General features: G+C 40.8%; 1 protein-coding gene across 1 annotated transcript in view; it reads right to left on the reverse strand.

Moving 5' to 3' along the window:
- The window catches only part of nr3c1 (nuclear receptor subfamily 3, group C, member 1 (glucocorticoid receptor)), a 30,723-nt gene extending 17,864 nt beyond the window's left edge, over positions 1–12,859 (reverse strand). Inside the window, exons 1-2 of the mRNA XM_064327629.1 lie at positions 12,392–12,859; positions 3,311–4,437 (exon numbers count right to left, since the gene is read on the reverse strand). Of these exons, the coding sequence (XP_064183699.1) occupies positions 3,311–4,437; positions 12,392–12,394 (1,130 nt within the window). The 5' untranslated portion in view covers positions 12,395–12,859. The remainder of the gene's footprint in view (positions 1–3,310; positions 4,438–12,391) is intronic.
- Between the last annotated feature and the right edge of the window lie 5,192 nt (positions 12,860–18,051).

The raw sequence follows: 18,051 nt of genomic DNA on the forward strand, positions 1-18,051 counted from the left end.
GGTACTTCTCTCTAGGGGTTACGTCATACTTGTTCCTGGTTATGGTTATACACTTTGTTGCATGTCGCTCTGGATAAGAGCGTCTGCCAAATGCCTGTAATGTAATGTAATGTAATGTAAAACCTACAGGAACTGGGTTGGGTAGCTCTATTCTAATGCAACCTTATGGTCCGAAGTTGTGAATCAAATTTCTGATCTAGGCTAATCACTAGAAGTGACCTCACTTTCAGTCCTCATTTGGCCCCTTGTAATGTCAAAATTGAGATGTTAATCATATACCGTTTCAAACTAAGAATTTAAAATTTCCATGAAATCGTTAACCAAGCTTCAGCCAAATTAAAAAAATACTGAAAAACCCTCAACAAGTACAAACTTTCTATCTTTTCCACTTTCTTTTCCATCTCTGGACTCTACCGCCTATCAAGCCCTTTAACCCCTTAGCGCACAAGCCAAATCTTGCCAATCCTTGCCCATAGAGTTTGTAAGTGAAAATGTCACCAAGCCACTCAATAACAATAGTATTTTCCAAGAAATTACGAAATATCGTTAACCACGTTTCGTTAGGTGCAGAGTATTTTTCTGCTAACACAGAGTGAATGCATAAGTGATTGCGATGCTAAGAATAGTTTCTGTTACGCTGACCTATAAAACGCTATTCCAAAAGCAGAATTAGACATGTTATAGGCTACATCGTTAGAAAGCTTATACTCTCACATACTGAATAACTGAATTGTCAATCAAGCCAGACTGTACTAAAAAGGGCGACGACACTGTAAACAATAGGTGTGGTATTGCGCACAGCTATTTTGGAAGATACCCAGGCATCACAAATGCGCGTTTTCCCAAATGGATTGTCCAAGACAATATGACCACGCAGTCTCAAAAGGGACATCTCTACATGTGAAACCAACAGTAAGGTTGTATATTTATTCAATATTTAGTCCCAGATATTGACTGTAGAATGACATGGTATCATTTTTAAAAATATTTTCTCGTTTATTTCGTTATTCAGTGAGCAGCGTTTTCACTGCTGTATAGGCATATCTTAGGGCTACTGTCGGGTTTATCTTGTTGCTATGACGGAATATGATTTTTTAGTGGTGAAAGAATATTTTTATAAATGCCAAGATAGACAATATTGTCCATTATGTCAAGGGTGGGGGGTGTTTTGTAGATGAGACTGCAGGGAGGGGGTGCGTGTTAAATGAACGAACCAGAGCGACAATAGTGGGTCTGCGAAACTCTGTTTTCGGCATAGTTGTCGTGTATCGTCTACTAATGAAACTAAAACAACGCGTTTCTGTTTTTAACTCACACTTTGGTTGCAGTAGCACCGAATGTTTGAGTTTAGTAATCTCGGCATGCCGGCGTGCTGACCACTAGGGGCTTTGCGCTAAGAGGTTAAGCTTGTTGGTTGTGTGGCACATCGCCTTTGGAAAGCACTAATGCTACTGGGAACAGCTGCTTTTAACAAGCCACTGGGGGATGCCCATGAGTCATTTCACCCTGTTATGCTGGCATCCAGAGTTTTACTTTCAGATTTTCCCTTAGTTTCATTAATGTAGGCCTACATTGACGCATTACAGTGAATCTGAGTTTTTTTACAGGTGGAATCTCTGGATAATACGAGTTCTCGGAAACTTCGCTTAGATTTGCTGTCAGAAAAAGCCAAGCGGTGACTCATGTAAACAAGGTTAGAAGCAGTCAGCAAACTTGAGTGCTTTTGACAAATAACCTGTAGGCCTATCTTTAAGCATATTTGGGATATTTTACTTCTTAACAGCCTTTTCTCTCTCCTGGGAAATCAGCCTTGTAGTAGGGGATACAACACAACTTGTATCATCATTTCTTGCATTTTCCTACATATAATGCAGAGCTATTGGGAATTAAGCCTGTCTGTTGCTATTGTGCTCAGGATTTTAGTTTTATTTTTTGACTGAGAATTTCTCAATTTTTCAATAAATGTCTGTATTTTAGAGGTTTTGTTAATATATTAAAGCTCTTAATGAGTTGGCACCGGCAGACATCTGAGACTGCCTGTCTGAATATGTTCTTAGTCAAGCATTCAGATCTGCTAAGGTCCGCTTACACAGAATACCCAAAGAAAACACAAAAAAGTCTCTATCTTCATGCACCATGACTGACGAACACCTGACTCTACCATTATAAATCAGACAGGAAAGCTCTGTGAATACTTTTAAACAACTGAGGACCCATAGTTTTACCTTGGCTTTTAATTAGAACAACTCTGATTACAGACATACCGTTTCTTCATTGAATTATTTTTCATCTTGCCTTTATGACAACTTAACATTCTTCTTAAATGTTTTTTTCTATAGCTGTTCTCAAAGTGCTGCCTTATTTTACACGTTTTGTTACTATAGTCTGGTTTTAATTTATTTTTATTTATGTATCCATTTTTATTATTTATTTATACTACTATTTTTAACTTGTCTACTGTGTTCTTGAGGTTTTTATCATTTATAAACTAGCCTTTTACCGTTCTCATTTATTTTCACAGTTATTTTACACATGCTTTGCCCTTCTACTCTGAAAGGGGGTACATGCGCCATGGTTGAGGAAAATCCACTCCAAATGAACCAAGTTTGAAAGTCACCTTAGGCTTTCAGCTCACAGAGTGCTCGCAGTTTCTAACTGCAAATCATTCTGAAAACCCACTTTCTGAGTCACAGTTTTTTAACAGGCTCAGTTTAGTTTTCCTGATCTAACTTATTGTTCTCTTGCATTTATCAAGCAATACTTGCACGGGATGATTATATTTAATAAAGGAATTCCATATTAGAAATTCAATAGGCCTGGGCAATAAACCATAGATAATATTATAAGCGTAGTAATTACATTACATAGTACATAGCAACAACCATTACCACCATGCGCCCCATCGGCTTTCATTCTTTTTTAAAATCTCTTTAATCATACCTCATGCAGTAGTAAACACCAACCTTCAGGGGCCACATGAAATGCTACCAAAAAAAAAAAAACATCACTACATATCCATTAGGAATTCATAAAACCGCCGATCTGCAGCAAGGTCTTACAGCTTCCATGTGATCATGTGACGTGATTTTGTCAATCACAGACAGTAGAAGCAGAGATTGACATTAACTTTTTGGCTCACCAGCCACTGTGGCTAGTTGTTTTCCAAAGTCATTCAAAGTTAACTGCCACTCAGCATTTTCATTGGCCAAAGCATGTCCCAACATTCATAGCAGCAGCGTCTCACTACTAAGGACGTCAAACCGTAACATGCTACACTGAAATATTAAGCCCAATCATTGTCATTTCTTACCTGATGAAGTTAACAGGGAAAGGTGAAGAACCAGATTGGGTTTCCCTTGCCCTTTGTATTCCAGTGGTCTCCCCGAACCCTTGGCCCCTATTCCAACTCTCTCCGACAGCGGACAGTGCCGGGTACAGGTTGAACACAGGCTTCTGGTCCTGCTGCTGCACAGTGACTACAGAAGCATTAACTCCAAAAGGGCAGCTTTGTCCTTCCGTGGTGCTGATGGCACAATCCGAAACTGAGGAACTGAGGAGGCTGGGCACGTCTGAGCCGCTCATTTGGCAGTAGCGCTTGCTCTCCTTCTCCTGCTTGATCACCCCTGGAGTGCACAGCTGGATGTATGCATCCTTCTCCATCTTGACCACCGGCTCACTCTTATCCTGCTGCTGGTCTGCGCCATTCACATTCGTACAGCTGTTTCCATTGCCACAGGCAACTGGTTTGGTTTGCTTCATTATGCTAATGTCTCCCAATAGGGAATCATCAACGCCCAGGGAGGAGAGAAGTGCAGCATCGTCGCCAACATAGAACTCGTTCAGCTGTGAAGGAGAGCCTGCCAATTCAAAATCCTGTAAAAGGTCAAGAGTATTATCATTGAAGAGCTTTTGGCTCAAATCTGAGTCCCGCCCAACATGCTCAAAGGTGTCCTGCTCCAAGTCCATCTCCCCCCTGTCCATGGGAGAGAAATCCTCAGTTTTCAAAGGGAACAGACTGGGGTCCGCTCCACCTATCAGGGAATCCATGGAAGAGGTGGAGCGATTAAAGTCTGCAATGCTCGCTTCTAAGCGAGTCAAGTTCTCCCCTAGCATAAAAAGGCCAGGAGATTGCTGAAGCTGCATTCTCTGGTCGTTCCCAATGGCTTTAGAGTCTGGCTCCTCCACATAGAGTCCCATGGAGGTTGACATGGCGGTGAACTCTTCCTGAGGGTTATTGCTGCCCATTCCATTGGAGACTTCTCCAGACACAGGCTGCAGTTTGCTCTGAGGCTCCCCCGAGCTGGCAGCTACCAGCGTGGTGTTGCTCACACCACTCTGAAAGGCTCCCTCTGCTCCTCTATCACTGTAATTCACAAGGGTCAAACTTTCATCCTGCTTATTGCTATGTTTCAGTCCATCGTGATCCATATTTTGAGCCTGTGGGAAAGAGAAATAACAAGCTTTACAAAAAGATGCATACATACACACGCTGCAGCACTGCATCAGTTTCAGAAGTGACACCATGTTTGCCATCAAAATTAATGCGTGGTTACCTATACGAACCCGAGAAAAATTATTCAGGCGATGCAGTAATGTTGCATATGACAAAGTAGAAAACAAATCAAACACCTCCCTCTTAGTCATATGTAAAATGTTTTGGAATGTACGTAAAGTATTTATGCTTACAAATGAAAACAGTCAAATTAAAATTTATACTCCACAAATACCTTCCTCAAGTAGTCCACCATTCCAATGATATCATTTATTTTAACTGAACTTTATTAAAACCTGAACTCTTTTAAAAATTCAGATTTTATTAGGAATCGGGAGAAACAAAGCAAAATATGTCCAGAAACCTCAAACCCTTGGTGGTCTTGTCCTGCCAAATTTTCACTCATGCGGTTGAGCAGCCAATTTTAGAAATCTATATTGGCTGTGGTATGATTTACAGTTGGAGAGGCCCACCTGGGTGCAAATTCAGGCCTCCTCCTGCAAGCCTCCCACCCTCTCTTTTCATTTATGTTCTTCTGTCTCACTTCCCAGTATAAGATAAATGGTAACTACAATGAAACCAATTAAAGATTTTGTCCCACATTTGTTGGTCTTTGTCCCACATTTTGTTGATCTCGACAACTGCTCCCATTCGTCAAAACATATGCTGCTGTTTTCAACATTCATTACGGTGCTTTTGGGGTCTCAACAAATCACCTGGCCAAACTGCTGTCGATTAGACAACAATTTTGCCTCCTTTGCAAAAAAGGTAATTGCAAAAAAAGTTAAATATTCCAAGGTCCCTTTTTTATTTTCAGGTAAGGAGCTCTGTATATAAATATTAATCTGACTTAAGCACTGACCTTCAGCCTAACTCCTTGGTTTGGCTCTGTAAATAACCTCAGATAAAATAAGCTGGACAGGATGACACTGCCATGTAATAAGATCAAAAGGACAACACAGAACCATGAAACAACTTTGAACAGTCAAGAAAGGGGAAAGTATAATGGGCTCTCTCTCACATCCCCTGAATCATCCGTTTGAGACATTGCAATCAGGATAAAGGATGAAGTACTCAAGTTTTGTGCCAACAATTGTTTGCCTCATTAATAACACAGATCATTTAATGTTTAATCTAATTTCATGATTTAGTCTGAATATATTTTAGCATTTCCTGATTTAAATGAAGGACTCTCTAAATGCTATTTCTTGATTTATTGTATTGCATGCTGACTACTTAATCTGAAGTTCCCCATGGGAAAATGAAACAGTTCTATTCCATTATTCCAAAATTATCCCAACACCATGAAGTCTTCTGAAAGTAGCAATTCCCAAGATTTTGAGCATTATTAATATTCAGCATATCCAAAGAGCCATTGATATCTCTGTGGGAATGTAACTTAGCTAAGATACTAAAAGAAGAATTCTGGGAGTTTTCCTGCAGAATATAGCCATAACTCTAGATAATGCCTCACTGCATTTACAGTAGTGCATAGACTTCAAGAGCCAGATTAGACAAAGTTTACTGTGAATTTGATTCTAACTGTTGTCACTGTTATGCCTCATATCACTATTTGTGGTCCAGTCACAAGCGAGGCTCAGTCTGGAAACCCATTCCTCATTTTAACTGGTACTGTGTCATACTGTCCAAATTCACAATTAACTGTATTTCCCAACACAAGCTTATATATTAAGTTTATACAATGTTTCTGTCTGCACTATCCTGTCACGTATTGCACTTCACTGTTTTAGACTGTGCTTATACTACATTACAGCACTCTAGACACTGTATTGTGCCATACTGTATAAGGGGCATGCCGCCCCACCAAGCCAGAGCTTGGCGGGATGGCATTCCTACCATTTCAATTGTATAAAACGGCTTGGCTGAATACTCCAATTTGATTGGTCAATACATGTTCCTACATTACTTTTTCAACAACGGGACCTTGGCCTTTTAACAGTTCTAAAAATCAATGCACTACAAAATTCAACATTCTAAAGCAGTTGAACAGTAACATTTGAATTAGTTACATACAATAATACAAGTGGTAATCTAACTTAAGCTAATACGTTTTTCTGAAAGCCATAGCTAAAATTATCTAACGTTTAATCGGCTGTATATAAAATATGGCGACATCACCGGGGTAAAAAACCTGTCGAATAGAAGACAAATGATAATGATGAAGAAGAACAAAGCGAGTTTAATAAAATAAACTTTTTTTTAATGAAGAGAGAAAGCTTGTTGACGGCAAGTGTCGCGAATGGCTTGAATTTGATGCTCAAGTCGTGTTCTGTGCTGACTGCAGTCTATATAGCCTATCTCCAAAAAGTCAAAACAACACTCGAGTGACATGCGTTTTATTAGAGATGTAGCTCTAACTTTGGTAGCCCTGCCTGGATTAAAGGAAAAAAAGAAAGTATTGTAGGCTAATTACTGTTGTTTGCCCATTTAATTGCATTCTGAAATCTATTCGTTCATAAAGATTTTTAAAATTGTTTTACAAAGCATGCCTGCGCGGTTCTGTGATTATCATTTTCTTACTGTGAAAAAAAGGCGTCTGATAAAATGTCCAAGTGTCTGGTAAATTTTTTCATCTACCAGACACAGTGAACAAAAAGTTTTTTTTTCAGACCCTGCATCCCTCATTCAATTTTTAAAAATTCCAGTTCAAAAGGTTTTCTTGCCAAGACAGTCCTAAGAACTGTCGTGCCGATTGTAGAAAGGGCAATGAGCGATTGGGATACATCGCAGATTTGTAAATATCAGGGTAAAAAGTAAAAAAATGTTGGTGCAGGAACGTCCTCCAGAGGTATGAAGTGCCACTCAGGTGCTAGTCCAGCTAATTGCTAGGGATAAAAACTGACTCCAGGTTTGAATGTGATATTGACGACAACCTCACATGCAAGCAATAAAAATGGGAAAATTGTCTTGCTTGATACAACCTTTTCCATATCGGAGTCATTATGGCATCAGAGGACAGGGAGGTTGATGGGCGCCAAGTAGAAAAAGGAAACGGAGGAAGAGGGAATATGTGCCAGGGCTGTAGGCTGTTTGTTCTAGGCTGGCCTGGCGACAGGTCCCAGGCAATTATCTGGACTCGCGCCCAAGTGGCGCTTTCCACCTCCTCGTTAAGGCCCTACCTCCTCCTTAAGGTCCTGCACAAACACTCACTATAAAACAAAAAATACGGGGCTAGTGTCATTATAGTGCTGCAGGCAACGATAGCTAGGCAGTTTGAACCAGTTTGACACACACTAACGGTAGCTAGCTAGCGACTGTTGGCTAAGTACTATGTCAGGAAGATGTTATTTGCGGTATTTCATTGAGGGACTTCAGCTAGAACTGTATTCAGTAAGTGTGCAAATTAGCCAGCTAACTATCCAAATTAAGTAGGCTATAAGTTGTAACTAGCAAACAGCAGATGATACTCATATGTTGTACATCTTTAAGCATGGCCATGATTGCCGTCAAAAATTGTTTCGTCAACTCCTCTCAACTGATTGAACTGAGCATATGTGCTGTGATTCGAGTAAAGTGAGTTTTAACAAGAGGATGTCTTAAAATATGATTGGCTGGATTCGACTCAATGGGGAAAAAAAAAACTATTTGTGGATTTTTTTTTGTAAATCGTGCTGCTAGGTTTGTCTGAAAAATACACAAATAAATGTGATTCCACATGCACCAGACAATGCATAAATGCACGTAGAGTCATTTTCCAGGAGAGATTTGTTTGTGTGTGAAAAAAAAAACATTTGAGAACCAATTATTGCTATTTGTGAACCAGCTACATTTATTTGTGGATCAGCTGAATTTATTTTTCGACAATACCACCATCATAGAAGTTCAAATGGCATTACTAAAATAAAACACGGTTACCCTGTGTTATTTCTTTAATGTTTTGGTACAAAATGTTGTGCATTGCTAGGTGTGGTCTTTGATGGATCCCCTCTTGTCGCTGAATTCTACTTTTATTGGGCAAGGAGCGCTGGGCATTTATATTGTTGGCAGGGGTTTTCAGAAATCTGATTCAGAGTTTTTCCAGCAATGAAATGTCTTAGGTGGTCCGCCTAAGCATTGTTTTAAGCTGCCTAAGCCACCTATACAAGAAAACAAACAAAAAAAAACCCATAACAATTATTAAACCCCACGTTTTTAGTGACAAAAATGAAACGCATTTCAAGACATTATAGCCTAATTCCAAATACCACTATTCCACCTCTTACAATGTGTTAATCCTTCAATATAGGCTATACTCCCACTTTCAATTTTGCCACTTAATGTGTAACAAATATTCAAATTGTTCCAATTTTTTATTTTTGCCACCCATTTCATTTTGTATAACTTAGATGATAGATCTCAGTGCATTGGTGTGGTCTCCACACTTCACAGGAATGAACATTCCAAATGTAGCCAAATATAGTCAACACATCAAGTTGACAGCGGCAGTAAAGCCAGACCGACCGCAGTCGCTCTCATTCAAAGTCACCACCTGAGCCCTATTTGGACGCAGGAGAAACCCTGTGAACTGACAAGGACAGGAATCTTAATCCCAGTGGATTCCAGAATCTGTATACATTGCACTTTCCCCCCACCATTTGGCAATGTTTTTAAAAATGTATGCCTATGCAAAAACACTGTAGGCTAAAATAAGGTTAACAGTTGGCATCCAAAACTGCTGCAAAATCATGGAAAGCACTAAAAACGGAAGAAATCATGGAAATTACAAAAACTGTTGAAAGTCACTGAACTGCCAAAAAATGGAGAAAAAAAATCACAGAATCTGTGACACTCATGAAAAACACCCAGCCTTAATAATGATCTATAAATACCCATTAAAAGGTGCCAGATGCCTCATAAATAAACCAACAATTGCTCTATAAAGGCACAAAACTGCCAGAATTTAGAATGGTAGGTGGTTTCCGTTGAATATCACGCCCATAATGGACGGCTGAGTCACAAGCGTGGTTGTCGCCACTCTGTCGGTCTCATTCTTTTATGCAATTACGTGGACTCTACTGAATTTAATTTAGCATATCTAAAGTTGCACAAACTCTGAATCAGTCAAAATTTGGAAGTTGAAATGCTGTGACATTTACAACCAAATTGTCTCAATAAATGCACTGACTATTTAAAATTGCCTTACAGGTGTTGCAATTTCTTCTACAGGCGGCTTGAACATTTCCGGCTGACATTTCAATTCACAAAACGCCCAGCTGCCAACACAATACTCGGTAGAAACACCAAGAATCATGGCTAAAGGGCGCATGGATGAGTCAACATACCCACACAGGGAAGTTGCACCGTCTTTGCAAATTGGTTCAGGCTCTGTTTAATTGGTTTAAAATTGAAATCAGATTCAGCTAGACCTCCAAACAACGTGAAACACCGGAACTACCTTCCGTCATCCTACATTTAAAATCTTTAAAACTATATTTTACTCTGAATTTGACATTAAGACATATAGCCTAGATAATGAAAGCAAAGACATGTTTCTGAGTAAAATCAGATGAAACCCAATACAACAACTTGTAGCCACAAAAGCAGCTGATGTGATGCGACTGGTGACAAGATTGCTAGCCTCAAAACTACACAAATCTCCAGTAGCCTAGACATAAATGTGACTGGTGAAAAACAGCAGTAGCCAAGGTCTCAGTAACATCAGTCTGAGGAAACGCTGGGGCTAGCTTGCCTTTTGGAGCTTAAAACCATTAAAATTATATGTAACCCATTCCGTCATAATCAGCTGGAAGTCACTATGACCAATTGCATATAAATCAAAGTTTGTCAAAAATATTAATTTTGGGCTGTTTGAGGTTTTCATATTATTGTCTGTATGTCTTAATGCCAAATCTGTATGTCTTAATGCCAAATTCAGAGTAAAAATATAGTTTTGAAACTTCTAAATGCAAGATGACAAAGCAGTAGGCCTACCGGAGTTTTGCGTCATTTGGCGGTCTAGTTAATGTTACTTCTGCTCTGCTCTTATCTGTGTAGCCCTAGCCCCGCCCGCCCTGTTTGCTCTGACAGTGCTGTGAATGCGCAACAGGAGGCAGGGCAGACAGTGGTCCTGCTTGGTTGTTAAGATTTGGAGTGGCTGATTTTAGGACCATGGGGATTTTTTTCCTTAGGTCTTGCAATTTATTGATAACTGTCAGGATTTGAAAGAAATTTTACTGAATATGAACCAAAGTGTTCTTACAACAAACGTACATAATGGACCATTAAAGAATGTGTCATGACTGTAGGCTCTAACAGTTGAGGCAACAGAATCTGCATACTGCATTAGTACCTGCCAAATAACCAAGAATTTATTTTTAAAACACATCATAAAATGATCAATGTTTCTACTCATTCTGGATCATCACGATTGACCCAATTACCACAGTGGTGCATTTTAAAATAAATCCCATGCGGTCGGCACATTATACTACATTCACCAACATTGTTTTGGATGCGTGTCTTTTAGGTTTTTTTCTTGGTCTTGTCTGTGACTTGCTTTGCCATGTGCGGTTCTGAATGTCTGTCAAGCTAACACGAGAGGTGCATCAAACATTTCGGTGTGTCAGCACAGTGGACAGAACAGTAAAGACGGAAGTGCATCACACTCCAAGTGTGCTGACAAAATGAGAGCCACACTCTTACTTCCACTTTGCCAAAGCAGGCAGATGGCATTATGACATGTCCCTCCGTATTGTGCAGTGTTTTGGCTGGTACACCAAAAAGTGCAATGTACTTCCAGTTTTAATGGGAAAGTGCATTTAGGTCAATACAACACAAATTGGGTTACAACCCCCTTTAAGCACTAGGCCAACAAAATAACAATAGAAAATAGAGTACTTTGGCCTGGCAAAATCAACTTCACCATCATGTTTTATCAGACTGGTAAATATCTGAATAAATGAATGCCATTTGCAAAACTGACTGCGTATTAAATGCCACAACACATAAATGGCATATGGATATAGACAACTTGCATTTTTGCCAGTTGGCCGAAAGAACCATGTTTCATGAGACCTATATTTGCGCCACGCCCTAACATATAGCCTAGTTACATTATTTAGAAAGTGTCCCAAGAACAAGAGCTTGCCATGAATTTTTTAAGAGGTGGGCCGGGTGGTGGATTGCACTACCGAATAAAGTAGTCGGGTGACGTATTTCATCGGGGCATTCCGCTTGTACAAATCTCGAAAAATCACGGAGTGGCGAATGTTAGAGAAACATGAAAACAACGATAGTTAATGCAGGCTTCGTTAAAAAAAATAACTTGAATAATCAGCTAAAATGGTTCGCTGAACTTGGCAGGCCGAAATAATACGAAAACGTAATGAAAACAACATCAACAAACATCGATCTCTCCCTGTTGGGCCTTACGACGTACTGGACCCTCGAAGTAAATGCCTATATAAACTTGCTCAATATTATTCATGTACACATTCCAGACAGCTAGCTAGCAAGGCTACTCACTGAAATGACTAAATATTAATTTCTCCCATTTTAACAATGACGATATGACAAGCACTAATCTTTTTGACATCTCGCAAGCAAGCTGAAACGCCTAATTCGCTGGCAAGCTATGAACGTTCAGTTAGCTATACTAGCTACTCATTCTTGCTTTGATATACAGTAAATACTATGGTTACAATTACCTGTGTGATTTGTCAACATTTTGTTTTCTGTCTAAGAGTGTACTACTGTGATATCTTGCAAGTTCAAAAGAACAGATTTCTACCTAGCTAAACGTTAGCAGTCTACCATTTCGAAGTATGGCTTGCAAGTGAGCCAGCTAGCCAGCTAGCTAAACAGCTCCGTAAATCTGTTTATATTGCCCCAAATCCACCATGAAAAAATGTTACATTTTAGTGCATTTAATGAACTTAACAAGCAAATAAAGTCTCCTACCATTTAGATGAGCCGTTATTATCCGTGCTTGCATGTGCATTTAGCATTGTTTTAATAGCAGAAAAGGCATCTCATCTCACTGACTACGTAGCTAACTAGCTAGCCAACTAGCAGAACTATTTCCCCCTCTCATCCACAAAGCCCAGAATCGGTTTTAAGAGAGCTTAATACCCACAGAAACATATTTTATTGCTAGCTTCATTCTTCAAACGTAATATTTCTAGCTGCATACATATCGTATGTTTACATACAGAACAGTCTCAGCTTAACAGGAAAACAACCACAAACCCGCCACAAAATGGAGCTTTCCTGTGAGAAGCCCAGTGGCGCCTGCTCATGCACAAAAGTAACTAGTGCAACCTGTTGGTGGCGACTGGATACTGCATATATCAACTTATTTTTCCTGTCGCTCGTTTGCCAACTTTACTTTTAAATTTGCGAATTTAAAGAAGGCATAATATTCAATAATATCTACAACATGCTAAAATAGGGGCCTACCACTGAAGGCTGTTCGTACTTGTGGTGCTTAGCTTTATAACGAAATCGAAAACAACACAGCGAGGCAGTACAGGGTAACCGCCCACTATTTACTGGCTAATGCTAAATGGATATAAACGTGAATTTCACTGAAACTGGAAAGTATTGGCTCTTACACCGTCAGCGGAAAGTCATAATATTGAAACCTGGTGAATAATATTGGTGCAAAGAACAAAGAAAACGCAAAACGTTACCTGTTTCCAATCCTGAAATTACTTAGGCCATTCCGAGTGCCAGCCAAACGCCAGTTTGCTAGTTAACATGCAATCATCCAAAGGTAATCATGAACCTCCGATTAAATCAATCTGCCTCCAGTCACTGCATTGCCCGCATTATCTAGGTACGTTCAATGATACTCATTTGAGTATTAAAGGTTCAGTCTGGACAGAGGAAGCTGACGCACCCTATTTGAGCCACAAATTAGCTAGCCAGTTGTCAGGAGCTACAACGTACAATCTTATGTTCCTTCTTTAGTTTTACGAACACAAATGCATATTTGTTCCGGGTAGCTAACCGCTTTAGCTACTGCACGTCACAGCTTCAAATACGAATCTAGCTAGTTGGCTAGCGTCATTGTATCATTTTCTCCGTCGATACACGCCCATTCGAACTCAACTCCCTTTCAAGCCATCGGTGGACCTCAGCTGTTCTTACTCAAATCGAGTTCAGCATATTCGTCCTGGACGGTTCTAGTAAGCTAACTTAAGGTTCAAACTAAATTACGGATACGAATTCTGCACGTAAAGATAGGCAATCAAAACATGCTAGCTAATTAACACTGACTAACGCACACAAGAAGTGTGTAATTCTCAGTCTGAAACTAAACACTACCGCGACCAAATGAACTTGGGCAGCGCATACTAAGCGATTTCCACAAAAGGAAAACTTTGGAAATACTGCTTCGCATGGACAACTCGCACTGTTATGAACGTTGAATGCGATAGACGTGCAGATTACAGCCAGAAAGTTGCAGAAACGTAGCTAGCCGGTAGATGAGTGGAGAGAGCTGGATTTTCATATAAAACTAACTCATAAATGTAATTATAATTCTAAATAATTATTGGCGGCTGTACATAAACTGGATCGGGGTGGGGAGGGAAATTATGAAAGAGGACAGGACTTTGGAGTGCTAAAAGAGGCCTTGATGACACTAGCACAGAGGAAACAGATAGAGAAAGCTTTCTGTTTGTAGGAAAGTAATAGGCATAGAATGTAAAGTGGTGGTGAGGAAAACAGGAAACGAGAGTCCGACCTCACTAATGCTTTGAAGAAGGTTTTGGTTTTTCTGGCAGGGCTGTTGGGATTTGGGCCAGAGCTTTGCCGCATGTGCTTATCCACACTTAGAAAGTAAGGGAAACTTTCCCACCATGTGGGTCACCTCTGGCATTAAGTGTGTGACCCTACTGGTATGTAGACAGTTGCGGCCTAGGTATGATGGGCTTATGGCACATTTGGCAAGTTAAAGGCTGTGGGGAGACCTGCTCTGTGTGTGGAACACTGGCTGAGTGTTGGCTGACAATTTTGAGGCAAATGTGACAGTTAGTCCAAATGTGCATTTGGTGTTTTTTTCTTTGTTTTGTTTTTTAAATCGGTCTTGTTCCTGATAAAAATTAATTAGAAAAATAATAATAATACGCATGGATTTGGTAGTTTATATATATATATATATAATGTATGTATGTATGTATATAATTTGTGGATGCTAAGACATGAAATTACTAGAAGACAACCTTACTACTCCCACAATGAATAATCATTGTCATGGCAGCCAGCCTTCATAATGTAGCCAAAATAGCTATATTTCTTTACATGTCATCAGTTTTTCTGTGTTCAACATTAAAGTTAATTTTGTTTGTCTCATTTATTTTCATGAGTTTGTGTGTTGGTCAGTATGACTCCATTCCAACGTCGACAAATGCAGCAAGTTTTTTTGTGGGAATCCGACAATTTATGCTCGTTAGTCAAACTCGCCTATGTGAATGCCGTCTTGACAACGATCTTCCTTTTCCCTCGACGATGTCTGCGGGGCTGCCACTGCAGCATGGCAAGTAAAACCAAAGATTGGTAGAACTATGCGGGTAGCCAAAACTTTTGTAGATAAAAACAAGTGCTATAAAAATACAAGTGTACATTTTTTGTGGACAGTTGCAGGGTTTCTTTTTTGTGAATACTTAAGTTACTTAGTAAGTTAATGTTTTGGGTATGAGGATATTGGTCCTGTCACCTGTGCAATTGTTTTAGGCAGCTACTAGCTAGCATATCTAGCTAAATTAACTTCGATACATTAATGGGCTCAAATAGTTGTGCCCACACCCATGTTTTTGAGCATTTGCCTAGAAAAAGATAGATCTAATGGCAAATTTAAAAAAACTGAAATGTTGGGTAGCTACCCACCTCTCAGAAGCAGCTGCCCTCATCGGATTTTCACACATTACAGTCTCTAGACATAGAATGGTAAGCAAATGATAAACAAAAAACATCCAATGAGCAGCAGTTCTGTGATCAAAAACACATTGCTAATTTGAGACATCAGAGGAGAATCAACAGACTCTTTCAAGCTAACAGAAAGGCCACAAATGCTTAAATAACTGCTATTTACAGCAGTGTTATGCAGAATCTCTGAATGCACAACACATCAAACTTTGAAGCAGATGGGCTGACTACCCCGGGTTCCACATTTGTCAATTTGAAGATAAGCATAATTTACTCTGATCTGAACCCGAGTGGTATTATGTTACTGGACTTCTGTGCTAGTTGTGGTTTGTCCATAATGAACACCATGTTTAAACACAAGGATTATCATAAGTGTACATAGTACCAGGACACTTTGGGCCAAATGCCGATGATTAACTTTGTAGTTGTTTCATCAGACCTGCGACTAATTGTTTTGGACACTTGGGTGAAGAGAGGAGTAGAGCTGTCAATTGATCACCATCTGGTGGTGAGTTGGATCAGATGGTGGGGGAAGCTGCCAGACAGACCAGGTACACCCAAATGTGTAGTGAGGGTCTGCTGGGAATGCCTGGCAGAAGGCTCACCTCCAAGAGAGCATTTCCCGTATCTTAGAGGAGGCTGCTCAAAACCTCTATTGTAGAAGTAGCTGCTAGAGGTTGCAGCCAAAAGCTGGTCGGCATATGTCCTGGTGGCAACCCAAGGACTCGTTGATAGACTCCAGCAGTGAAGGAGGCTGTCAAGCTGAAGAAAGAGGCATTCCGGGCCTGGTTGGCAGAGGAGACCTCTGATTCAGTGGACAGGTACCGGCAGATGAAAAAGGCTGCAGCTGCGGCAGAAGCAAAAGCTGGGGCATAGGAGGAGTTTGGAGAGGTCTTGGAGGAGGACTTTCGGTCAAGCCCAAAGCGGTCCTGGAAAATTATTCTGCATTGGAGGGAAAAGTGGGACACCGTTCAGGCTGTTTCTAGCATGAATGGTGAAACTCTGATCTCAACTGGGGATATTGTCGAAGGAAGAAGGAACACTTTGAGTAAGTCCTGAATCCAACAGACCTGCCCTCCTTCTTAGAGGCTGAGCTGGAGTGATCTGGGGAATCAGATCTCTGTGGCAAAGCACCAGGGGTGGATGAGCTTTATCCAGAAATGTTGAAGGCGTAGGATGTTGTTAGACCCCTGCAGCTCATTCAGAATGCTGCGGCTCGTCTGGTCTTCAACCTCCCCAGACACTCCCACGTAACTCCCCTGCTCACTACCCTCCACTGGCTGCCTGTTATAGCTCGCATCAAATTCAAAACATTGGTCCTAGCATACCAGGCAGTCAAGGGATCAGCCCCAGCATACCTTCACAAGATATTCAAACCCTACATGCCAGCCAGATCCCTCCGTTCTGCTACCTCAGGACGCCTAGCACCTCCCCCTCTTCACACCTGCACTTCCAGAACACGTCTCCTGTCTGTTCTGGTCCCACGATGGTGGAATGACCTCCCTGTGGAGGTCAGAACAGCTGAGACTGTGAACAATTTCAAACGACGACTGAAGACCCACCTCTTCAGGCTGCACCTCTCTCCATCCCTCCCTTCCCCCCTGTAAATGACTAAACTTAGGGTTGTAACTAGGCAGCTGTTTCATAGGTTAGTTAGTTGATGCGCCTGTCTTAACGACTACTTGTACTTTTATTTATTTATTTTTATTTTTCCATAGATTGCGTTGTTGCCGTTCTTGTTGTTAGTGTTAATCAGTTTAACCATCAGGGTCCAAGTTGAATTATGCGGTTGTTCCCTGTACTTGGACCGGTACTTCTCTCTAGGGGTTTCGTCATACTTGTTCCTGGTTATGGTTATACACTTTGTTGTACGTCGCTCTGGATAAGAGCGTCTGCCAAATGCCTGTAATGTAATGTAATGTAATGTAATGTTAGCATGTCGTGGCTGACAGAAATCCTCAATGTTGCATGGAATTCGGGAACAGTGCCTTTGGAGTAGCATACCAGGGTGGTGGTCCCCATTTTAAGATGGAGGACTGGAGGGTGTACTCCAATTATCGGGGAATCACACTTCTCAGTCTCCCTGGGAAAGTCTATGCCAAGGTGCTGGAAAGGAGGCTTTGACTAATAATCGAACCCCAGATTCAGGAGGAACAATGTGGGTTTTGTCCAGGCTGCAAAATAGCTGACCAGCTTTTTCCTTCTGGTAGCTATTTGAGGGGGCATAGGAGTTTGCCTATCCAGTGTACATGTGTTTTGCAGATTTGGTGAAGGTATATAACCGTGTGCCTCGGGGAATCCTGTGGGAAGTGCTGCGAAAGTATAGGGTGCCAGGGTTGCTGTTGTGTGCCATTCGGTCCCTGCAAACTCAGAGTGAGAGCTGTGTTTGCATTCTCAGCATTAAGTCAAGCTCATTCATAGAGGGTGCGCTTTCTCTCCCCTCCTGTTCTTGGTGTTCATGGACAGGATATCAAGTCACAGCCAAGGTATGGAGTATGTCCAATCTGGGGACATGGGAGTGACATCTCTGCTGTTTGTGGATGACATTGTTCTCTTAGCCTCATCGTACTGTGACCTTCAATGTGTACTAGAGCGGTTTGCTGCTGAGTGTGACACGGATGAGGATCAGCACCTCAAAGTCTGTGTCCATGGACCTCTCCCAAAAATATGGTTTGTTTCCTTCAAGTAAG

Source organism: Anguilla rostrata, chromosome 3 (assembly GCF_018555375.3).
Source record: "Anguilla rostrata isolate EN2019 chromosome 3, ASM1855537v3, whole genome shotgun sequence".
NCBI lineage: Eukaryota > Metazoa > Chordata > Actinopteri > Anguilliformes > Anguillidae > Anguilla > Anguilla rostrata.